This window comes from Lonchura striata, chromosome 5 (genome assembly GCF_050655825.1).
Source record: "Lonchura striata isolate lonStrDom1 chromosome 5, ASM5065582v1, whole genome shotgun sequence".
In the NCBI taxonomy this organism is placed as follows: domain Eukaryota; kingdom Metazoa; phylum Chordata; class Aves; order Passeriformes; family Estrildidae; genus Lonchura; species Lonchura striata.
Genome location: NC_140707.1, coordinates 50,668,354 through 50,693,343, shown reverse-complemented (window position 1 = coordinate 50,693,343; position 24,990 = coordinate 50,668,354). Strand labels below are relative to the sequence as shown.

Here is a 24,990-nt window from a genome sequence, read left to right as displayed (position 1 = left end):
CTGAGTAACTTTGCTTTGGTTTGGGTCATTTTGGTACCCAGATGGATGCCTGTATATTAGATACAGAAGAAAAGATGGAGCTGTTGGAGCTCAGAGGTCCATGCAGGAGGGACTCTGAAGAGTGTGTTAAGCTCAGGATGACAACTGTGGCATCATCTGGTCTTTTCAGAGAGGAAGGACCTAGCACTTCAGTGCACCTGCCTCAGAATATGCTGAGATGCTCCTGTACCTGAGCTAACACTCCTTCACAAAACTTTGTGTTTTGTGATGTCCTGCTGGAGCTGTAGCTGTTTTTGCTGAATGTGGCAGTAAAGATGGGAGGGGTGTCTTTCCCTAATAAGCACTGCTACTGTGCCAGCAGCTTTTTGGGGATGGAGCATTGAGAGTAGTGCCTGGTACAACAAACCACACATATTACTTGTTTGGGTTTCTTTATCCTATCTGCACTTCTCTGTAAGAGTCTGTGAACATGGGAGCAAAGTGTTAGACTGCATCACCCCCAAAGGCCCCTGTGTTTCTTGGAGTTGTTCACTCAACTGCTGGCCCAGAAAGACTGGTTTTGTTGGTAGCTACTAAAGCAGAGAATTTTCTCATGGCTTCCAGCAGGAGCCCCTCAGTCACAGTCAGGAAGACATTACAACAGTTTACAGGTGCTTAACCAGGATATAACTTCAGTTTTTCCTTTCCTTTACTTTCTCTGAACTTTTGGCTTTCTCTGTCAACATCATTGGAGCTGCACGAGGAGAGAGCAATTTGGCCTATATTTTTCTATTTTCCTGCAGGTTGTTTCCAAGGTGCCCGTTGCTCCTACAGTAGCTCCTGCCTTTCTGTCTCTTGAAGCAGAGGCAATGCATGGGCTGGAGACAATTCTAGACCCTTGGCTGTCAACAACTTTGGAGAAGCTCAAATGACTGGCAAAGATTTTACTGGCACCAAGTAGTTCACTGAAGCTGACATATCTTGGTGTCCAAATGGAAGACTATCTGTTAGGAACCAAATTCAGGAAAGGCAGAGGTGATGCTGGCAGGGAGAGGTGGTCAAGCCCCTGTCATTGCTGCTGTAAGAGAGGCTTGCTGCCCAAGTGAGCATAAAACCTTCTCACGTGCCTGTAATCCTGGGCATTGCTGATGAGCTTCCCTGTGGTGATGACCTCCTCCTACCCCTCTGAGCTACCACTCTGTGCAGAGGGACTGGAGGGGAGGGAGAGCAGTGTCCTTGGAGATACAGCACCTGTTGAAGGCTTTCCCTGTAAGGAACATGACCTCAGGCTCCACACAGAGGACAGAGGGTTGTGCAGGCACTGGCAGAGCATTCTTGTCCAGTCAGTCAGACATAGCATCTAGTGATCACTGAACTGGGATTGCTGAATGCCCAGCTGCCCAATGTACCTTAAATCCTCTGGCACTATCCCAAGGAAATAGGACTCCATTAAGGACCGTGCTGGGCTGTTCCTCCTTCTCTCCCTGTGAAGGCCATAGAATGTCACCTTTATCTCATGCTTCAGCAAGAGAATTTGACTATCATCCTTTGCAATGGCCTCAGGTAGGACACTGGGACATGTCCACCACTGACTGCCTTCTGGAGATGTCCTGAAGGATTTGTTAAGGCTGCTGTGTGTCTCTCCAAGAGGGAGTTGTCACCACTCCTCTGAATGCTGTGCTGCCCAGGCAATGTTTACCAGCCCTTCTTTGCAGGCAGGTGGAGGGATGCCTGCACTCTGGCACTGATCTGCATTGAAATGCCTCTCTTCAGCCCCTGGCTGTTCTTCTGTACAATTCAGTCACTTGGATTTTTTCTGTGGTCTGTCATGGTGTGGTACTGCATGATTTAAAGTCTTGTTGCTGTTAGAAGAGTTATTTACCAAAAGTTTTTGCATCCCTTTCAGCACGTCAACTTCTGGGCTAGCTGTAGAGCCTGTAAGAGGGAGCATGTGCAGCTAAAGGCATGGTCTTGGCCATGGCCTCCCACTGCTTCACTTGTTGGTCTCTGGGTGAGTTGGCTCAGTTCAGTAAATCAGAAAAAAATGAACACAGAAAAATCAAAGAGAATTTTCTGCCACTTCAGTGGACTAAATTTGCTTATTGGAAGATCATGAGACCAGAAGAATTGGACAGAACTGCAAGTCTAGCAGTGAAGAGGAGGAAAGGAGGAGTGGGGAAGTCACTTCTCTAGATTGGTTATTTGTCTCATGAAACCAGACTCTTCGACTTGTCTGAACTTGCAGTGACAACATAATCTCTTTCCACTGAAGTACTTTCTGTGCTTTTGCGTGAAACTTTCTTCATAGAGTTGGGCTGGAGCAGCAAAAGCAAGAAGTTTGTCTTAAAAGAGCTAGGTAGTGGTTGCTCATGTTTGCAAGTATGAGGATTGGTTCTTGGGCACTGCAAACTCAGAGCTGCATTCACTGGAGTTCAGTTCACACTGTCAAGTGTGAGAGGAGCAGTTTGGCTTGTCAGGTCCATAGTCTGCACCAGGATGAGGGCGGGTTGTGCTGGTGAGCACTGATTTTTTCTAGTCAGCCTGGCATGATTTCACAGGAGCTGGCTTACTTGTCTGATTTGCCAATAAGGAAGAGGTAGAAGAAGTTCTTGAATGGTTCAGTGGATGGAGGACACTGGTGATTCTAGGTCAGTGTTGTGAGAAGACTCTGAGTTCCAGGACAAATACCCAGTCCCCAGCCTCCCTGTACATTTGCATTGCTTACAAGGAGGAGTTGCACAAGAGTAGGAATTTAGAGACATCTAAGCCTCGTCTTGCTGTTCCAAAACAGGAAATCAATCCTCACATGAGTGAATTTGCACTCTCTTTTTGTTTATTTGCATCTATATTGGCTTTATTTGTGTTTCTTTGTACAGAGCTAACTATGAGAAGCTCTGAAGCCATGCACTAGAACAGTACTATATTAGATTCCCTATAAAAATGCAACAAAACCCATGAATCCTCCACAGAGAGCTGGTCTCTAAGAAGTAATTGGGTTACTTTTGGTTTCAATGTGCTTTGAAGTAAGTCTTCAGAGAGAGAGTTAAGAGAGCAGCCAGCTGAATTAGTTAGAAACTACCTGGACCAAAATATTCCTCATTACCTGAGTGATGGGACTGCTTTAACATTATTTATTGTCCTCATCTAGTTGGACTTGTTGCTTACCATGACTGCACCTTCACTGTGGGGAGTAACCTGGTCTGGTGGAAATCTTTGGTAGTCTGTAGGAGCCCGTAGAGTGTTGGTGAAGAGCATGACCAGACATGGTCATGTTTTCATGGTTCTGCTTCTGGTATGTATGCGCTTCTGCTTCATGCCCTGCAGAGCCACAGTAGCCTTCTGTGCTTCACTGCCAGGAGAGCCCAGGAAGTGCAAATGGGACAGCAGGAGATGTTATTGTCAGTCCTCTGCTCTCAGGGTACCTTCTCACCCTTGGTGAGAAGTGGCAGCTCCTTGAGCAAGAGGTCTGCACCAGTTATGTGCATCTGGTTGTACTGGTCGGTTGGTATGTTCACCTGTCAGATGTGAGGACTAGTGAATGGACCTGAGGGCATGCCCACCGTAGCTGTCATAGATCCTTTTCTGGGTGTGCTGGCAGTCTTGGAAAGATGTGGATATGAAGGTCAGCTTGAATGTTGTGCTGTGGAGTCACATGTAGCCATCAGTGTTTCTGCTTGTAGAGGTGCTGGATAAGAACCACCCCATCCTTGGCTTGCCTCTATGGTGTGCATTCTCTCTTCTTCCTGGGATTAAAGAAGATGTATTCAGTCTTACTTGAGCTCAACTCTTGCCCAGGGAAGGACTAGGCTAGGAGAAGGCAGCTCTGGGTCTAATTTGCTGACACCAGAGCTGGTGATGCTCCAGCTGTCATCCCTGGAAATACAGGCTAAGCAATGAGTGCCACTTCCCAAGTCCCTTCAGCAGTCTATGGCTCAATGGACATTTGGAGTCAGGTGTCCGGGAGAGCCTGTGGAGAATTGTTAGCTGCTGCAGAAGCTGAGAGGCCCCCATTCTGTGCTGGTTGGAACAGCAAATGCTCTGGAGAGCAAAATCCTGGGGGTGTTAGAGGCCCTCTCAGCATGGACTAGCTGCAAATCCTCCCTCTTCTTTATCTCAGCCTGAATCTCTGCCTGGAGAAGCAAAGCCCTGAGGGATGATTGTGCGGGTGGAGTTGCACCTCAGCCCAGAAGCCGAGCTAAATGGAAACAGCTTTGTTTTCCTAAGGCTGGAGTATCAGCAGAATTCGTGTTTATTTAGCAGGGAGTGGAAAGGGTTTGTTCCCTTGCCCCTTACCCTCAGGATGGCTGACCAGATGCTTTTGACTTTGGGCAGTGTGTATGGAGGGTCCTGTTGCTGCCACCTGAGAAGGTCCCTTCTGCCAGGAGTGCTGTGCATAAATCTGCAGCCAGCATCTGTGCAAGGGAGCTGTGCTGCCTGGATGGAGTGCATGTGCTGGGTGATGGCTGCTTGCAAAGCAAGGCATCCCTCCTCTAGGATGAGAAGCAGAGATGTCTGGGCCCTGCAAAGCATTTCCCCAGTAATGCAGGCAGAGAAAAGGACATAGCTGTGGTGAAAGGTGCTGAGACACTGTGCAGACAGCTTAATGCAGCTAAGCTCTTGAGGGCAGGGAGCTTCCTCTGAGAGGGCTCTGTTTAGGCAAGGCAGTTGCTGGGAGTTGCCTGGTGTTTTCAGGATGGAATAGGAAGAAGGCTGAGTTGCAACATGCCTGGCCCACTGATTTCTGATCTCAGACTCTCCTCTGAAGCACCCTGGAGGAGACATCTCCTCCCTTCCTGATGAGAGGAAGTGCTGTATGCAGGCCTTGAGGAGCTGTGGCAAGTGCTCCTGGCCTGGGAACACTGGGAACTTCATGCCAGCAGGCAGGCTCTGCCAAAATCTCTGTTCTCTCTCCTGGAAGCAAAGGATTAGAACAGCAGGGAGCAAGCAGATGGGAGGATCTTGGGTATGTGGCAGAGGTTGCTGGATGAAGAAAGTGTATTTCCCCCCATTTGAAAATTGCTCTCTTTCATTTGAAAATCCTGTCCTGGTGGTAGTCAAATGTCAAGCATGATCCTTTGCAAAGGGGAGTGAAGCCCATGGATGGATACAAAGCTGTCTGCCCTGGGGTCATCACTTAAAACACGACATTGAGAACTGTGGCTTGGCAAAATCAGCTTGATGAGCTTGTTATCATTGAGGACTAGCAGATAGAACAAAAAGTTCACTGCAAGGTCACTTGCTTTTTAAAGATGCTGCTCCAAACAGAGGCAGATTTGTCTTAATTGTTAAAGCAGGATCTGGAGCCTCCTGTCTTGCCAGCTTTGAACTTTCCATATTTATGAGAAAAAAGGGGAACTTGCTTACTGCCTTACTTGGGTTGCTGACGAGTGTCCAGGACTGTTTGTCCACGATATGTCTATCACTAGGAGGAGGTCTATACTAGCTACATACTTACTGAATGCATCTTTGCTCTTCTGCTCACTTATGAGTGTCACTCAGTCCACATTTATGAGGGTTACAATTTATTAATATCCAAATATCAGAGAAAATAAAAGCCAGCCCTCAATGAGAAGCATCCCCCTGTTTAAGTGCATTCCTGTGGCATGGCCTGTGGCAGCTTTCCCACTTCATTTGGTATGGGACCAGCCCAGGAGATCTGTAGTACATGATGTTGAATTCCCAGGGTAAAACACTGGTGCCAGCTTTGTGCCACTACAGTGTCTATGTTTGTAACTTGAACAGCATATTTTCTCAGTGCAGATAAGCCCTAAATGCAGCTAAGGTGCTTCCCTTTGGCAGTATGGTTTTTACAAGGTGGCCAAACATTTACATTCCTTGATCCAAAGCCAACTTTGAGTTGATATCTGAGACATTGTTAAAAAATTGAAACTAAAAAGCCAGTGCCACTCTGGGTGAGAATATGTGAAAAGGAAAATATGTCACTCAGGACAATGAGATCTCCATAAGCTCCAGATTTCAGCCACTTTCCTGCTTTGACATAGTCAAAAGTCCTTGGCAAGCTGGATGAGAAGTCTAAAGGAAAAAACTCAAGTTATTCAAGAGGAGTGTAAATGCCATTTTTCTTATATAAAAAAACCTCCTATTTTTAAATTACATTATATACCTTCTCTAGTCTGGCACCAGATTCAGTTGCTTTATTTTCTAATGTTTTAAAGCTGTCAGCACCATTCTGGTTTATATGTTTTATGTATTTACTTTCTGGGGGGTTGCATACCCTTCAGAGCAGCAGGAGAATAGCTGGCTTTCAGGCCCCTTTTTAAAACTCCAAACATGGTCTATGCATTAGACCTGTTTTTTCTGTACCTCCTTGGGAGCCATTCCTACAGCTTAATGCAGCCTTTAGGCAGTTCAAACGTACTTTTCCTTCTAACTGAAAGAAGAGGGCAGCTTCATTTGAGACTCCGTGCAAGAGGGCAGGGTGCCGGGCAAATACATTCTACATGTGGTAGGTAAGGTAGTATAGAGAATCCAGTTTATAGCCTATTTTATATACTATACATATATCATTTGGAACATTTATGACAATACAATTTATATAGCAGTTGTTTAAAAAAGAAGAGCACTAAGGCCACATGATCAAATGCTGGGAAGAGTTTTCCTAATGCCTGAATTTGGATTGCCATCTATCTTGCTTTCAGCTCCCTTGTGCCTGTGGATTGCTGCAGTTTCTCATACCTGACTGTGTGTTGCCTTTTTTGGTTTAAACTGGTACTTCATTAAAATCAAAGCTGTTCTCTTTAGTTGTGAATATTTCACAAAGATCACCAGTGCTAGCAGGAAACAAGGGATTAATTGAAGTTGATTAGATACAAGAATTGGTTGAAATGAAGATCTAAAAGTCTCCATATCAAATCTACTTGTTCTCTTTTCCTTTCTTCAGAAGCATTCTGAGAAATGCTGCCCCGAGTTCTTGGTACTTGGTGGGATTGGCACCTTGCTCTCCACACCATCTCATTTTTTTCCACCTGTGTGAAGGCTCTCGTTTAGGCAGAAACTAAACATCTAGGCAGGAATTAAGAAGACATTCAGGCTAGAAAAATCTTATCTGTTACTGCTGAAGGAAAAATATCCTATATGGAAGGAAGAAATCTGAAGGAGAGGCTAAGGTTATTCAGAGTAGAAGTGGAAAGCAAATTAGTCAACAGAGGGTAATGTATGTGGTGCATACCAGGGGCTGATGGTGCTTAGGACCCAAGTCAGATGAGTTTTTTTCCCTGTGCACCCTGGACTCCTGCTCTGAATCAAGGTATTCTTTATTGCCAGAAAAGATCTTGACAAATTGGAAAGAATTCTGAGGGAGGGAGGGAGCTGAGGGGAATGGTTAACAGACCTACATCTGCAAAACTGAGCCAAATGTTGGCCTTGGAGGATGAGGAACATACTTGGAGACTGAGGCTATCAGGATGGGGCAGAGTGTATTAGGTTGCCTGTAGCCTTGGCAGGGTGGTCATGGTAATTTTTCCAATGGTATGGCTTTCTAAAAAGCAATGTGCCAAACTATTCCAGGGATGTAATGACAGGTTGATAATGACACTGGAGCTTTGCCTTCTATGATTTTAGAGCTCTGCTGTTGCAGAACTGGAGTCCAGGCACTGCCAAAGCAGGTGCAGGGCTCCACATCTCTTCTCACTGAGGAGTCTGTGAAATCTGTTCCTCCCTTACAGTCCTTGGTGTAGATACTGAAGGCGATGTGAGAGAAGTGTAGAGCAGACTGATGGTCATGGTACTCCTGAAGTCACTGGCTTTGCCATCAGGCATCATGCTTGTGTGGCCAGGAGCGTTCCTGGTTCCCAGACACATACTAGCCATTTGGCTAGTGAGCAAGTGGTGGGATGGAGCCAGTGCAGAGCAGTACAGACTGAAAATCACTTGCATGCTCATTCCCTGATCCTCGGCAGGGATGAGACTTCAAGAGTGGATAGCAAAGGCTACATCCCAACTCAGCTCTCATGGATTGAGCACTGCAGGTGCAGAAATCCTGTGTGTGGCTGGGGATGGAGCAATGTGAGAAGACCTAACAACACTGAGGTAATAGATCCAAAGGCCAGGACATCCTGCTGGGTGTTTAACCATTATTTTAGCTTAAAATATGTCTTAGATCTACAGTGTTCCCAGGATGAGTGGGAGACCACCTGCTGTAGATGAAAAGCCTTCACTTCTTCAGATGAGAGCACTACACACATCTCTTCACGTTGTTGCTCTCATGCTGTGTGTATGTGTTCAGCCACAAACTCTTCACCCCACTCACATGCCTGGGATGAGAGAGACTTTTCCAACCCTCTCTGTGTCCTGTGTAGAGCAGTGGGCAGGCAGCTGGCTCCCCCCACTCCCAGGGGTGCATGTGGGTGCGAGGATGAATAGGCTAAAGTGTTTTTTCAGGACTTTGAAGCTGGCAGCCTAGTGAAGGGGGTGGGTGTTGCTAGTCAACAAGATGGAAATGAAACTCAAATGGGCTTGTTTTCTCACTGTGTTATGGGGGAGATGAGTGACCTCCCTGCAGCCAATGTTGAGCTTTTCTCTGGGAAATGCTTCTGCAGCAGGTTTCATTAGATGGCAGCCAGGCCCTCAGCTCACAGCTGCTGTGTCTTCTGGAAACAGAGGGCCCTTTGAGATGGAGATCTGTGTGCTTGTGTGTACAAGCACAGGTTGATATATTGTCCTCTCCTCTTGTATGCCACTGCCCTAAATACAGATCCTTCCCTGCCAGGCAGGACCCTGTACTGGGGAGCATGGGGAGTAGAAGAGGAGCAGAGGAAGTGTTGCTGTGGTTGGTGGGAGGTTGAAACCTCAGTGGGGTGGTCACATTGCATGACTGACAGCCCAGCTCTGACTATGCCTGCAGCTTATGCAGGGGTTTGTGATGGTTCACAGGCTGCAGCCATGGGGTGATGGGTGCAATAAGATGGTGACATTGATGGAAACCTGCATGTGATGGCAGCTGTGAGGATGCTTCTGGATGTGTCTCTAATCACTAAGGTGTGACACTACCTGTGTGACTGCATTAGGCAGCAGTGCTGTGCCTGTTGATTGTGCTGCCCAGCACCAGCTCCTGCCAATAGAGGCAGCTTTCTCACTGTTCCAGCCCAAAGGAGTGTGCAGCTGAGCACCACAGGCCACTCTGAGCAGTTCTGCCAGAGAGGTAGTAGTTTGCCTGGTCTCCCTCACCATCTAATTCCCTATTTTAGTCTACGGAGTGTTCAAGGTATAACCCAAATGTGGCATTTATAATCAAGTAACCTGGCATGTTTCCTCTGTTGGCTCCACTTGGAGCTCAGAGCAGTTGCAGGCTGCATTTTTATTTTTGGCATTGGCCTGCACTTCAGCTCTGGAGACAAGCAGATTGCAGACAGCTCTTTATCACATTTGGCATTTGGAAATCATTATTCTGGCCATTCTATGGATCAGCACTAAGGTCTGATGGATCCAAGCATGAGCACAATCTGTAGCTCCTGGTGACCACCTGATGCCGTGCCCTTGAGCAGGGCATGTTTCTGCAGCCTCGCTGGACCAGGCAGGTGCTGTTCCCATGCTTGGAGAGTTGGACTTCTTCCAGGGAGTCAGTTGCTCACTGCCTAATACATGACAGCAAAGAAGAGAATTCAACAGAGTGGCAGGTGGCATGTGTGGCACATGTGGCAAGGGAAAGGTATTTAATGTCAGCAGAGAGCTGTGTGGAGGCATGTGAGCAGCCACTTTGGCTAAGAAGCAAATCGGATCCCAAGAGACTGGTTAAAAAGAACTTGTTAGTTGTCTGTGAGCTGAGAGGGGTTCAGTTACATATGTGGTGTCTGGCAACTCCTGAACAGATAAAATTAGAGTTCACAACCCTCTCCCTCTCTGTTCTCATACAATACATGGCAGGCTGGGAGTCAGCTAGGATGGCTCTGCAGCACTAACACTGCTTTGGGGGCCAGAAGAAGGAAGATGCCATGGTAGTGGTGGAGTCTGAGCTTGGTGGCATGAAGCAGACAGCTGGTGACTCTGCTGTCCCATGGACTTGCACATCTGTTGCTACAGTTTGTACTGAGAGGTTCAGAGAAATCTTGGCCAGCCACTGGCACATATGTCAAGTGGAGCAGGCAGCTGGAGTTACCACTGCAACATGGCACAGGTGAGAGCCTAAAATAAGAGCCATGTGGACTCTGTGGGAGCTTCTTAGGCAGTGTGGTAAGGGATAGGGCTGGCACTTGGGTTCTGGACTGATATGACTCTTGGCATGTGCCAGTGACAGAGTACAGTTTGCAGCAGGGAGCCTGACACATGTTCCTGGCCCTGCAGCCCCACTTTGTGAGCGCTGTTTGTGCCCTCCCACACAAAGGCAAAAGGTGTCATCAGTGACACTCTGCCAATGGCAGCTCTAGAGGTCTTGAAGGGGAAGAAAGATTTGGATGACTTGCACCTTGATGCCCCTGTGATGGTCCAGGTGCCTGTGTCTTGTGTCCCATCTTGCATGGCATCTGGCTGTAGTTGTTTGTGGATCTGGCACAAAGGCACTGAACGGTCATTCCTGTGGCCTTCATGGTACATATATTCTGCTTGGCCCTCCCAAGAAGGTCTTATGCTTGTGGGAGGCTGGCAGCTGCTTCCCCTGTGCAGGAGAACCTGCCTTGCCTTACATTAAATGCTGGGAAGCATGGGCTGTAGACTTCATGGTCTACCTTATTTGAATGGGAGGTACCAGGGCTGAAGACTCGAGCAGGAAGGACAGCAGGCAGGTTTCAGTGGTATTTCTGCTGCCCCTGGAGATAATAAACTGAGCCAGGATTTATGGACCTTATGTGGGTGGGCTTGAAGTCAGGTACCTTGTATGGTGTGGTTTTCCCCCTCCTCCCTGAGTCTTAACAGAGCTGTCTTCCTTGTCAGCATGTTTGGGAGCTAATTGATAATAAACTTGAGTGCTCTCAAAGCAATGCCTCTCCTGTGCTCCGGGGTCTGCCGACTGAGCCATGAATCCTTTCTGCCTGCTGAGGAACCTATTTGGAATCCAAGAAAGGGGAAGTTTCTGGTTTGCAGTCAATTTACTGCTTTCCAAGGCTGGCTGCTTCTCTTTCCCCCATAGACACAGATGCTGGTGTTAAGGCTGCCCATTCTTCTGTTATGCTTTAGTGGAAAATCAGCAACTGCTGAGCATTACAAAGGGGGAAGTGAATCACTGATTTTGGTCCCTGTGGCCCCAAGCAGGGAGGGCATCTTGCCAGAGGGACAGGCAGATGGACAAGACAGACACCAAGTATATTGTTCAGCACTTAAAATCCAGGGGACAACCTGTCTGTTGGCCTGGCAGGTTATCAGGGGCTGAGCATGGCTCAGTCCCTGTCCTGGCTGAGCCCACTCATCTTGGAGATGCACATGCAGGCTGCAGTCTGGAGTAGCTGGGGTGGACTTACCAGCGCTGCAGTAGCTGCCCTCCATGGGACTCTGCTCCCAGCCCCAAGGGCAGCACGTGTCCTTTCTGGGTACCTGGAGGCAGCAACTGTATCCCAAGCAGCAAACTGGTTATATTGGGAGAGATGGAGCTTGTTGGGCCCTGAGATGGGGTCTTCTGGACCCTGGGAAGTTAAGTTTCTTCTCTGAGAGCTGCTCATCTTCAGATTTGTTTTGGCCAGTGCTATTGTTGCCCTTCTGAGAATTGCTCCTTAGGTTTCAATAGTCTCTGTCATCTGTCCCTGATGTTCAGCATGAACATCAGATTTGTTTCCAGCTGGAAGCTGGAAATTTCCAATCCTCATCTCTCCAGCCCTTGCCTTGTCTGGGGTTAGTGCCCCTCCCTGCTGACCACACTGCCCAGGACTCACTCTCTCCACAGTGCCTCAAGCCATCCACCCTGCTGTGGTCTGTCAGGCTTTGGCTGGGGAGAGGGTGAGGCAGACTGGATGAAAAACCAGTAATACTCTTGTGGTACTTGGCTCTGCATTTCCTTTACACAAATAGAAAAAAACCCACTGTTTCCTAGCTCACTAGCAATCTGGCCAAAGTCAACAGCTGGATGAAGAGCGGCCGATAGAAGCTAAATCCAGGAAAGACTGAGGTGTTGCTGCTGGGGAGAGGGAAGTGCTTTGAAGAGTTTGCCACCTTTGCCTCAGCTCCAAGGAGGATGCCTGGCGTTAAGTCACTATGAGAACAGTTTGCCCACCTGTACTCCCTCTGGCTTTTGCTTAACCAGAGAACTATGGCCATCAGAAGTGAGCAGAGATTTGAAAATGCTTTCTATATACAGTGGGTTAGAAAAACAGTATTGTTTTCTGGTACCTCAGTGATTTAGACTTGGTTATTGTGACTCTGCACATCTCATTTTGAAATTGCAGGCTTCAAAAAAACCCTGTGGTTGATTCAGAAAACAGAAATCGTCCTATCCATCTGTGCAGTTTCTGTAAGTCTGCCAGCTCAGTCCTCAGTAGAGCGAGAGGAAATCACTCACCTGCTCTGTTCATAGAACAGGCACCTTGTAGGTTCATCTGGGACTGGCAGGAGAGCCATGATATCCAGAACATACAATATTTTTGTACCTTCTCTACCCTGCTAAGACTAAAGTAATTATAGAGCAGAGTGTAAGTGGTACTAAAATTCATTAAAATAAAATGTTTACACACAAAAGTGCTGTGGCGATGTGTGGGATCCCTTGCTGAATGAAATACAAGTGTTATTTGGGTCCTGCAGGGATATGTAGCACTAGAATGTAGGGTACCAGACCTCCCTTAGTTCTCTTGACTTCTAGCCTGTGTCCTCAGTTATAGAGAATCCAGGCCATTGACCTGCACCGCAGAATAGGGCAGCTAAAAGTGCTTGTTGGATGGTTTTGAACTGTTGCAGATGTGGGTCAGCCTGTCTGCACAGCTTCTTCATATTCCAAATCACTGAATTTTGGTAAGAACCTAATATCTATAAGTATTTCCATGTGAAGGTGACTGAGGTCTCTCAGCTCTCAGCTGGACCTTTCAGCTGGTAGAAATCAGCAGGAGCGCCCACATCCATGCTCCTGGAAAGAGAACTGTGCTCCCTCTGCCTTCCCTCCTTGTCCCATGTTCTGTCCTGGACCACTGCTGCTGTGAGCTCCAGAGGTGGGTGCTACAGAACAGCCCAGAGGGAGAGATGTCCTAGGAGTCTGCATGCTCATTTTGCCCTGCAGGCTGTGCCTGACACAGAGAAAGTTGTCAGCAGCTCTGATGGATGAAGAGCAGGCAGTTGTCTGTAAAAAAGAGACCACTGCCTCTTTGCAGAGATCTGTGCTGGCCATGTGCCTGGCTGAAGGAGTGGAAGTGAGTGATTCCATGTTGAGGGAGGCTGTAAGACCGAATGAATATGAGACCCTGGTACTTTAAGTGACTGGAACATAGTGCTTGAAGTGTCAAACTCCTCTGCTTCTTCATTGTCTCTTCTCAGGCAGGTGGAGGCATGGAACATGGTAACACAAGCTCCACACTCTGCTAATTTAGAGCTACCCCATCTGTTTCCCATCCTCACTTTTTCCTCTAGGACACCCACACCACTGAGAGAACCTGTGGCAGTGCAGATCCCAGGGAACTGGCCAAGCTCTGGCCTGATGCTTATTAAGATCCATCAAATGTTTGGGGATTGCTAATGGCTTCTGATCAGATCTGTACTGCTGTGGTGAGCTTAGGTGTATTTCCTGAGACACTTCAAGCAAACCAGTCCCTGTCTGCCCAGCATAGACTGACTCTGAAGGTTTGGAGGGAAAAAAACTCTGTTTTGTTTTCCCTGACCATGAGCCAGCTGCTCAGCATGACAAATTGAGATGGAAAGATGCCTTTTGCCATTGACTTCTGTAGCCCAGGCTTGAATAGTATTACTCAACTCAGTCCACAAATCCCAGTGCTCATCTGCCTAGAATAGAACCAAATAAACAAATTAATTCAAAGCAAATCTAACCCCCCACACCTCCTCCCTGATTCAGCTCACACTGGAATGCTTTGCCAATGGGATCTCAGTAAGATGACTTTTCCTCAAGTGTTGCAAACCATAGAGTAATGTTCCTACTCTGTTTTTCCTTCGTGAAGTTGGCACTGCCCCTTGTAGTAAGGTCATGTAATCCCTCTTCCTTTGGAACTGAAATGCTAATGATTATTTTATTTAAAGCCCTTCACATGTTGTTGTTATGGGGTTTTGTGGGTTTTGTTACAAAATTTGGTAATCCTGGGAATGACAAGAGATATTCCTAAAGACAAAGGGTGAAGTTCCTTTGGGCAGGCAGCATGTAGAGCCCAGCCAAGCTCTGCTACTTGCATTCCCTTTTCTCAAGGGTAGACATGATGTGAGGGTTTTCAAGCAGAAGAGCTGATATTTCCCTGTGTTATGCTACCTGTCACCTTCACCCAATGACTCTTCAGATCTCAGGGCCAGCACTAAGACAGTCACTGGTGTTTGGGGGAATGCAAACACCTTCTTTTCCTCAGGGTGCTTCCATCTCTGCAGTAAAAGACCTTGGAATCCCAGCTATGTTCACCCATAGGACTGTGCTTGGGATCTCTTACTAGAGATCAGAGAACAAATGTGCCTGAGCTTCCAAGGCTTGGTAGCTCCTCCCTAGCTTTCCTAGATTTCCATATGGCTTTTTCTTTGTCACTAACAAAACTAGCAGTAGCACACCAGGTGACATGACAGGCATCCAAAGTTCCTTTTCTGGCTCCAGGGCTGAATTAGTAGCTCAGAAATGTGTGGGCAGGTCATGGCTGGCTGCCTGGGCCATCTGGGGTAGGTGGTACTCTGCAGAATCTCAGGGGAGCTTCTGAAAGGGACTGAGACAGAACTGAAATAAGGTTCACTTCTCTTTAATTATTCTGGCTAGCTTTGCTGATTATTGAAAAACAAGCATTATTTGCTGTCCTCATCTCAGTATAGATCTTGATTTTAACAAGACAAGAAATATTTTTGTCAGCACACTCTCCTCTCTTGAAGAGGTTGTATCGGGAGTTTGGGAATCCGCTGCTGAGGTTTTTGCAGAAGGAAGACAGCTATGCTGCTGCATGTGGGCATGCTTTCTAGTAAGGAATCATTTGGCTTCAGTTTGCAGATGTTGTTAGCTCTTTATACCTGGCATTTTGTTCCTGTGGAGAAACCTGTGCCCTCTAATCAGAGCACCTCTTCATCTTCTTTATTCTAAATTGAAGGGATTGAATGCTTTAGGTTTCTTACAGAAAGGCATTTTCACCAGTCCCCCAATTATTCTGTCATATTTTTTCCTGTATTCTCTCAATGTTTTTGACATCCCTTAGAAGACGTGACATACTTTACATCACAGCTAGGATGACATTATAGCATGTATAGACCCTCCTCTGATGAGGACGTGTAGGGAGGCAAAAATACCTCCCTGTTCCTGCAGTGTTTCAATGTCCTAATGTCAGGGCATTGAACTGACAGTTCATATTTAATTGCTTGTCATTAGCCCTGAAATCTTTTCTGAATTGCTGTTTTCCAGGATCATCTCCAACTATCTGCAGCTGCTGCCTGCATTCCTTCTTCCTAGAAGTGTAATCCTGCATTTGGCTCCATTAAAAATCCCATGTTGCTTGGATGTATTTACCCTCCACAGAGATCCAAACTGCTCTGTGTGATTGCTCTGTTCTCATCACGATACACCACATTGAAAATTTTTGTGTCAGCAGCACACATTATCAATGTTGATTGTATGTTTATTTAGAAATAAAAAATATTTATTTCCAGATGAAATTCTTGAATCGTGCCAGGCCTCATACTGATCACCCTGGAACCCATCTAATTCCCTCCCCAGTGACAACTACTTCTTGTGTTCTGTTTCACTGCCAGTTTGTTATTAATTTTGCATGTGCCTGATTGACATTGTATTGCCTGTTTATTTTTTGTATTGAAATAGCATAGGCTCTCAGATGGTTAGTGTGCATGTGTCTAATTCTATCAAATTATTAAAATGGACTCCTTTGATGAAAGTGGTTCTTCACACACCTCCTTGACTCGATGTCATTTTGTATTCCTTTTGTTTAGTTCCCAGTTAATTGACCTGTGCATCATCTTTTCCATTGTTCAGGGCTTGCTGGCTGACAGTTACCTTGTGTGTTGTTCTTGACCTGCTTGAATATCAGCACAGCATGAGCTCCCTTTCCATCTCCCCAGATCTTATTGTTATTCTGAGCTATCCAAGGAATGTCTGCAAGGCACGGCTGCTGTCAGCCAATTCTCATTGAATCACCCAGTCCTGTTTGGTTTAGAAATTTGCTTCCCTGTAGACACTGTAACACATATCCTGTGCTGACTGTGACAGGGAAGATGGCAAAAACCATAGAATGGGATAGACCTCTTTAGGCACTTCAGTGGGAAGTGCCACTCTTTGCCTCAGCCACTTAGTCAAGGATGGAGGTGTTGGACAGGGTATTCAGTCGTCAGTACTGAAGTTCAGTTGCAGAGGCATCCAAGGCTGAAGCTTTCAAAGAAACCCAAGGGACATGTGGGCAGCCAACTTATTTTGGCCATTGGCTGTACCAAGCCTTTTTCCTTGTAGGTAGTGCAAATGAGAGTGATACTTTTGTTGGAAAGCAGAGTACCCACTTGGAGGCTTAGTGCTGCAGTCAGGAAATGGGAGCAAGTGCAGTAGATCAAGATCTTTAACACAAAAAGCTCTGCCCTGTGGTCTACAAGGCTTTATAAAAAGAGTGTGTACAAGATGTGACCTTGAGTGCTGGATGGCTTCTCTATGCTTAGTCCACCGAGAGTACCAAAAGCTGTAAATGCAGTTAGTGCAGAAAGTTTTAACTGCTCTTGCAGATTTGAGTTCTTGGTCATTCTCTCGTTTGTGACTCTCATGGGCCAAGTTTTGTGTATTTGCTTTTTGTGTATTTGCTGGCCTCTTCTCCCACTGTCTTACTGTGTTTTTAGTGCTTGTTTGGGGCTGGGAAGGCAGATCCTGAGAAAACTTCCACCATAAGAACAAGTGTATTTGGAGCTGCTTATGTCTGCTATGGTCAAGGAACAGACCTTGAGTGTGATGGGCAGAGGTTCTTCAAGGCAGCTAAAGCATCCCTGTGGAAGGACAGCCTGATATGATGGTACAGAGAGGGTGTCTTGGTGAATACTGTGTCCTGCCAGGCTCAGACATGGGGCATGGTTCCTAGAGGGAAACAATGTGCCATGGTGATGACTGAAAGTAGGGGAGGAGTGGCATCCTGCACAGGTAGATAAATCTCTGCGTCCAGGTGGCATCTTAGGCAGCTTGGCAGCGAATGTTGATGCAAGGTACATTGGTGGACAGGCACTTGTGGTTTAGTCCACATTGGTGGACAGGCACTTGTGAGGCATATTGGTTCATTTTTTCTCTTCTACAGGATTCAGAGCAGAATTGGCTCTCCTGTCTCCCCTCAGCACACAGGGTCATCAAGAACTGTCCGGCGCTACCCAGCCAGCAATGCCCAGCTCACCTCTAATGCACTCCCCAATGGGAATGGACATGAGCAGAGCAGATCTGGCCCACATGCTGTTTCCCAGGAGCACACCTTGTCTGCAAAGGGTAAGGTCTATAGGGCTGTCACTCTTTTGGGGCTTCTTCTTGGGATCATGGGGAAGGACAACATTTTGACTGGGGACCCCAAGAAACCATGGACTCCCAGGACTGTGCTGCTCAGTGGAATAAAAGAGAAGGTCAGCATGGGCATTTCTGGGCTTGGCACAGAAAGGGGCCCTACTGAAGGAGGACACATCAGGGAAACAAAATGCTGATGGCTTGAGACAGGAGCCAGGGGATATGACAACTGCATCTCAGAGATGTTGAACATCACCCCAGCGCACTGCCCTGAAGGGGAATTGCCTCAGTCTGTAGGAATGGTGTCTTCCAGCTTACTCCTCAGTTTGAGCAGCTCTCAAGATCAGATTGTGCAACCAGCCTCTATTTCTTCCCTTTAGCTGCTGCCTTGATGCCTTCTGACATGAGCAGGGATTAGGCCAGGCTGCTGGGACATGCAGATGCTGAGCTCAATGCTTTCCTAACTAGGACAGATGCCAGTTGTCTTCTTCAGCTTGGTTCACTCCTGAAGCTATGATTCCCCAAGGAAGCATCATGTGGCACCTCAGCCCCTATAAGTAGGGCCATGAACCTGGTTGAAGCTGTAATCTGAAAGTGGGGATTGAAACAGAGCGGGGTGAGCACAGCAAGGGCAGCACATGACAGTTCCACTGGAGTGGGATGGAAGGCTCTGGTGTCAAGCCAGCTGGTTACACAACAGTTCTGTCTGTTGACCATTTTCCACAAATCCCAAAGAGCTCTGAGTGTGATTTCCCATCATATGGGAGGATGGTGAGGGACCAGAAGAGGACCATAGATACCTGCAGGAGGTCAGGGGACACTTGTAGGGTGACAGTGGTTTTCTTAAGACCTGATGCTCTCTCTTCTGGATGACAGTGTGTTTATAAGGGAAGACTTAGAGTGGTTTAAGAGCAGCCAGTCTTCTGACTACCGATGTGGCTGGAGAAAGCATATTGCTTAAAGTGAAAAAATTCCCTTTATGATGGTTAGTTAGTGCATGTATGTCCCTTCATACTGTTATGCCACTCTAAATAGGCAGCTTGCTGCTTGCCATTGTTCATGTGTTGACAAACTCTTACAGATGCTGGAGTAGAAAACAGGATGGAGTGAGCAGGGGCAAGAAGAGACAGAATCACAGAACTGCAGAGTCAGCTAGGTTGGAAAATATCTTTAAGATCGAGTCAAATCAATGATATAACACCACTTTGTCAGCTTGGCCATGGTACTAAGTGCCACATCCAGCCTTTTCTAAAACACCTCCAGGGGTGGTGACTCCACCACCTGGAGGAGGGACATAAACCACTCTTTGCACTGGGAATGCTTTGGAGCTTGAGCTGCAAATAACAGCTCCCCTGGCCTGGAGATGCTGTTTCCACTTAGCACTCTTTTTCTTTCATAGGGGCCAACCTGACAGAGAAGATTAGAAAGATAAAAATTGTCTTCACACCCACCATCTGCAAACAGACGTGCCAGAGTGGGCGCTGCTACAACAGCTGCGAGAAAGGAGACACTACCACCCTCTACAGCCAAGGGGGGCATGACCACGATCCCAAATCTGGCTTCCGTATCTGTGAGCACCCCTATGTCCTCCACCTACTTTCTTGCCTGTCTCCCCACTCTACTCTTCCTGTTTTTCCTGACTTGACAGACTAAGGACTTGGGCTGCTTTAGGGAGGGGAAGCAATGGCTACTCTCAGTGCCTTGGAAGATGTCTTCTGGGGTCTTTGGGGCTTACTCTCTCTCTAGGGGAGGAAGACAGACTTTGCCATATTGCTTTCTTTCCTGGGCAAGCAGATCCTGTTTCCATCTCACCCTAGGTAGATGGGATGTATGTGTTTGAGTCAGGCTTGCAGCCAAGCCTCACCATGTCCTTTTTCTCAGAGCCAGCTCACTGCTTTAGTTGGCATCCAGTCTTGGGGCTGACTTTCATCACCTAATTTCCTCCTGTTCTCTCCTTTCGCCCACATGGCAGCCAGGAGAGCTGGCTCCAGGTTGCAAAGTGTTCTTATAAACAGGGCTTGCTAAAACCACTGCTCACCTTTCAGAGCCACTGGGATTGCTCATCAAGTCACTGCGATATCCAGCTGGGGGTTGGTCACATTGTCTTGGAGCGAGCTGGTGGGAGAAACATGCTAGACTTGTTGGGATTTATCCTCTGAGTGCCTCTGTATCACTCAAATTCTTCTAACACTGAGAGAATGAAAAGTCTTGCTGTTGGGGACACTGATGGAAGATTGTGTTCACAGAAATTTCTGCCTAGGTCCCAGTTCAAAAATGGGTCTCCTCCCCTTAAATTGGGTTCTGGGCTTGAGCAAATGAGCTTGAAAGAGGATGGGTGTTCATCCCCTGGGATGAACTTGACAAGCCATCCAGGAATGTGGAGCAGCAGTGTCTCATCTCATACTGAAATGAGTCAGGATAATCTGTCAAGGAATCCCATGCGTTGCTTGAGTTTAGTTCACACTGAACCCATGCTCTGGGTTGTTCCAAGCATGATGAGGTCAGAAAGGACATGACTTTGGTTTCATCTGTGGATGCTTTTTCTGAGCCTGTGCAGATGAATTACTCCTCATTCTTTTGTCCCACTCCACACTTCTCCCACATGAACTGCTGGCAGGGCTAGGGCTGGATGTGAGACAGGCTCTGAGGATGTGGCTTTCTGCCTGCTCTGTCTGCCTCTCCCATCCTGCTGAGTTGCCTTCTGGGCTAGGAGTAAAAACCCTGCCAAGTGGGGAGGGGGTGATGCAGAAGTGAAGAAATTGGGCAGACTTGGCTACATATGGCTGCCATGGCTCCTGACCCACTCCAAAAGATCCTGCTGTGCCAGCAACGCCACCTTGGCAGCCCCTCAGGACATGGGTGCCCCAGCCTGGCTGTGGCCCGAGAACCCAAGGGAGGGTTCATCTTCTTCAAGCCATGACTCCAGTTGTGAGCAGAGCCTGGGGAAGACAGTGTTGCCCAGGAGGGACATGAGCCTCCCTCCAGGCTGCAAGTGCTGACCCCAGCCCAGTGCTGGACCTGGTCCTTGGGACATCATGGGGTTAGTGCTGTCCAGGTGCAGCTGTCTGGCATCCCCTAGCTGCCCTTGGCTAGAGCCAGTGTCTCAGTTTCTCCTCTAAGCAGACCTCTCTTTGCCTTGCAGACTTCTGTCAGATCCCCTGCCTGAATGGAGGGCGCTGCGTGGGCCGGGATGAATGCTGGTGCCCCTCCAACTCCACAGGGAAGTTTTGCCACCTGCCAGCTCCCTCTTTGGAAAAGAAGCAAGCAGGAAGTGTCCCAAAACCCCCAGCTGGCAGCTCCATGAGGCACTCCACATATACCCTGCCCTTGTCCAACCAGCTTGGTGAGCATGGCCAAAGGCTCCAGACTCCACATTTTACTCCTTGTGTGCTCCTCAGATCTTTTCTAACCAGCCTGAGGAAGCCGCTACCTCCTTATGCCTGCTGTTTCAGGCCAGGTTGTTAGACAGGAGGTTTCCCTAGTTTCTTATGGAGATTTTGGTAGGTTTGTCCTCTTTTTAGGCCAGACAAATATTTTCTCTTAGACGCAGTCTTCCTCTAGATTTCCTGGTGGGCTCAGTCTACCTCTCCTCCCATTTGACTTTGTTCATGATGATACTCTTTGGGTGCCAAATTGTTGCCAGATTGTCACAAATGTGGTGTAAACTCATCTTCCAGCTTCCCTAAACCCTTCTCTGGTGAATGTCCACATCAACCACCCTCCAGAAGCCATTGTGCAAATTCACCAGGTGGCCAGGGTGCGGGGTGATGCAGAGGCGTCGGAGGAAAACAGTGTGGAGGCAGTCCTGGTGCCTCAGCTGGCTGCTGTGCCCTGGTACACCTACTCCCATGGGAATGGGAACAGCATTGCCACTGAGAGCAGACAGCAACAGCAGAGAACCCCAGGGCTGCTGGGGAGGTGCTTTCGGGAGGCTCTCCATGGGCAGGTAAGAGTCTGCAAGTGTTGGTGTATTTCTTGTTCTGGGGTAGGGGAGCAATGGCTTTTGGGGTACAGGGGGTAGCTTTATTCTGTGAAGCTGTTCAGCATCAGCATGGGTATCATGCAAGTGCCATGGGCACAGGCAGCACTTAGTTAGTACTTGGGAAGAAAAAATTTCCTTGCTTTGATCCAACAGAGAGTCCTCACTGCCTTGCTCTGACCAGGCTGTGCCCTGGGGCAGCACAGCCAAGACTTGATGGCTTTCACACACAGTCTGGTTTTAAAAGGGTGTCCTATTTATAGCAACATTTACAGCCACGCTCTGCGATTATTGTAGGAAACATATAAAACATAGGAAAATTCCTTTCCCTCTCAGACGATAAATGGAAGTCTGATTTCCATGGAACCATGCCTTCCTGGAGAGCTCGACTGGGGCTTGGGAAGCAAATGCACGTGAGGGACTTTCTCACCCCTGTCCCACAGTCATCGTAATTTCTTATTTTGTCTTTCCCCATATGTTTCTCTTGCGTCACTGGAAAAGCATTGGAGGTTTTTGGCACCCACAGGAACACCTGTGAGCTCCCCCAGAGCAGTTCATGCTCAGAGAGACCCCCAGCCTGGCAAGCTAGGACTCAGCCCCCTCCCCACGGCTTCCCAGCCTTTCTGTGGGGGGCTGCTTCCAGTTCCCATCACAACCTTTAGTCACTCCCATCTAAGTCAATTCTAGCAGGAAATATTCTTAGCCATTCTCTAGTGCAAAAATAGAGGAGATCCAAACCTGGGGCTGCTCCTGGAAAAGCCCTGTTTCCCTGAGGGGAGATGGCAGTGCTGCGACCTTAGGAGCAGAGGATGCACGGAGATGCTTATGGATGCCTGGAGAGGCTGTCAGAGATGCTCTAGGGGCAGCAGGGGGTATCCTTGCTATGCTCACACCTCACCCAGCTGGGGTGATGCCGTGCCTGGGAGAGGGCGAGGAGCTGGCGGGGAGGCCTGCCTCTCCCGCCTGCGGCCGATCGGTATGCGAGCGCTGGGCAGGCGGCCACGCGTGCCTGGAGCGGCGCCAGCTCCAGCCTGTGGCCCAGCGGCTCCGCTCTGATGGGGAAGCCTGTAATCCAGAGGGCCTTGCCGAGAGTGGGGGGAAGAGAGACTCATTCAGCAGAGGAAAGCGCCTGAAAACAAGCTCCCTGCCGGGCTGGAGTGGTGCACCCATTTCATGGGCTAATCAGCCAGACAAGGGGCTGATTCTGGGGCTTTGCCAGGTGATATCATCTCTGGTTCATCTCTGCTCTGTTTGATGGCCCCTTCCCCTCTGAAGGGTGCAATCAAAGGAGGTTCTGTCTGCACAACTTTTTACTATCTTAATCCACATCCCTGGTCCTTCTGTGTCCCAGTGTGGAGCTGTGCCAAGAGGGCTGTGCCAGCCTCTGACCCCAGACAGTTGTTCCCTGGCTCTGCTGCTGTCCTGCCAGCTGGGCACGTTTCCTCTGCATCCCACAGAAGCCTGATCTTCTCTCTCCACAGTGCACCAACCCCCTGCCAGGGCTAACCAAGCTGGAGGATTGCTGTGGAAGTGTGGGGCTCTTTTGGGGCATGGACCAGTGCCTGGCCTGTCCCCCCCGGCCAGGTGAGTACTGCTTCTGGCCAGGAGCTGGGACACAGTGAGGGACAGCCTGCACCCTCACTGAGCAAAGAAAACCAGCTGCCTCGTGTAGCTGAGGCAAGGAGCAGAGCTGTGGGTCTTGATACATGGCTCTCCTCGGCCCAGGGTCCTCGGGGACGGGCAGCATGTCCCAGGTGAGTGCAGGGTCATGCCAGCTGCTGCCCCAGCCCACCAGGGAACAGTGCTGTGGGTTAGATGCTGGGCCCAGGCTTATGTGGCCAATGGTTCCCATCATGCTAGCCCCATTCAGAGGAAGAAACAGGGCAAAAGCAGCCGTGGTTTTAGGAGGTGCAGTTCTTGATTGGAGAAGGAGGCTGCAGACTTGGCCCTATAGAGTTATGGGCTTGCTCTGGGCCCAACACGGGTTTGGCAGGGGCTCTGGAAATAACACTACATCAAACAATTGGCAGGAGCACACCCGGGGTCCGTTCCAGGGGCATGGGCGTCCAGCTCTGTTTCTGCTGCACTTGGGAGCTGGACAGACTGATCTAGCAGGAGATGGGGATTCCTCACCTGCTCTGCTCAGGGTACTTCATGACAGGCATGGCCCCTTGCACCACAGTCACATCCTGTGTGGCGGTGGAGCAGCCATACAGGAGGACTCCTGGCTGGAGAGGAGGCAGTCCCGTGGGCACAATGGCTCCAGCATCCAGTGCTGACTGGTATGGTGCAGGGCAAGGTGCACTCACCTAATAGAATGTGCACAGGGAGCTGCTCACCTCTTCCCTGCTTGCCTGCCCCCTTTCATTGCAGCCTGCCTGCTCAGTCACATCCCTTCACTGGATCAAAGAACTAAAGAAAACAGACCCCATGGTCAGACTCCTGAAATACAGTGTAGGTATCCAAAGTAGCAGGTTTTGCAAGCAAGTGTGGTGTTGGTGACTTCTAGCTCTGCTCGGAGTTTTTCCTGCTCGCTTACACACACATTCCCAAGAGCTGAATTTGCGTCTCATTATCCTCCCTCAATTCGATTCCTACTCAGCCAGGGGTAGCGCTGACTGGAGCCAAATTCCTTGCAATCACAGACGAGGTTGTCAGCATCCTGGAACCCAGTCCAGATCTTGGGAGCTCTGATTGCTGTCATCTTCCCAAGCTGCATGGCTGTGCTGTGGCTTGGCCATGCTACTTTTTGCCTGCCCTTACCCAGGTGCCAGCCCCAAAAAAGTCTTGAGCATTTGTGGTGTGGGGGTGACCCTGGGGTCTGCAGGTTCAGTACAGACAAGGAAATGCCCCACACAGGCCTCAGCCCCTCTTCTTTGTCCCTGACCTTCACAACCCCAGTCATGGCTTTCTCTTCCCCATCCCACAGCAGTCTCCCTCTTTCTCAACCATCTTTCTGTGACCCCCTCCATTAGAAAGCCCTCCTAGGAGGGCTGCTTAATACTTCAGTTGGGCTGCAGACTGCCTCAAAAACTCTGCACCTCCTTTCTCCTTCTCCATGCCAGGATGCAAGGTTATTGCAGAGAATGCAGCCAGAGCTGCAGCAGTGATTTGCTCTGCTGGACTTAGAGCTTCAAAATGTGTCTAATTTCAGGCTTCTAAGATGTGAAAACAGACAAAAAATACCCCCATGTGCTCCTCACAGTCAGCCAACCAGTAGAGCAAGTGCACTTAAGACATGACTCCTAACTGCCAGCAGGCTCCACAGCTCACAGCTCAATGCATGCCCTGTGTCCCAGGAGCAGTTGCAACTCAAGGCAATTTGTCACTCCTGGTCTTCATTGAGTGGACAGATGCTTGTCTGGCTTTATTTTAAGACTTATTCCATTGTATCCATATGGGTCTTTTGTATTCCTGTGCCACAATAAATTATTTCTGGCTTTGGGTGATAAAGTTCCTCCTTGGAGACTTAATGGCTCTTGTGATTTTGGCAGGAATTCAGGCTAGC

The 24,990-nt window shown here is 48.5% G+C and overlaps 1 protein-coding gene across 7 annotated transcripts in view; it reads left to right on the top strand.

Annotated features, from left to right (window-relative positions):
- Positions 1-24,990, top strand: part of LTBP2 (latent transforming growth factor beta binding protein 2) — a 71,420-nt gene that overhangs the window by 15,436 nt on the left and 30,994 nt on the right. For all 7 annotated transcript variants that reach the window (XM_077784029.2, XM_085580547.1, XM_085580546.1 and 4 more), the window contains 5 exons: positions 17,310-17,491; positions 18,903-19,073; positions 20,646-20,846; positions 21,181-21,449; positions 22,964-23,066. In XM_077784029.2, the coding sequence (XP_077640155.1) occupies positions 17,310-17,491; positions 18,903-19,073; positions 20,646-20,846; positions 21,181-21,449; positions 22,964-23,066 (926 nt within the window). The remainder of the gene's footprint in view (positions 1-17,309; positions 17,492-18,902; positions 19,074-20,645; positions 20,847-21,180; positions 21,450-22,963; positions 23,067-24,990) is intronic.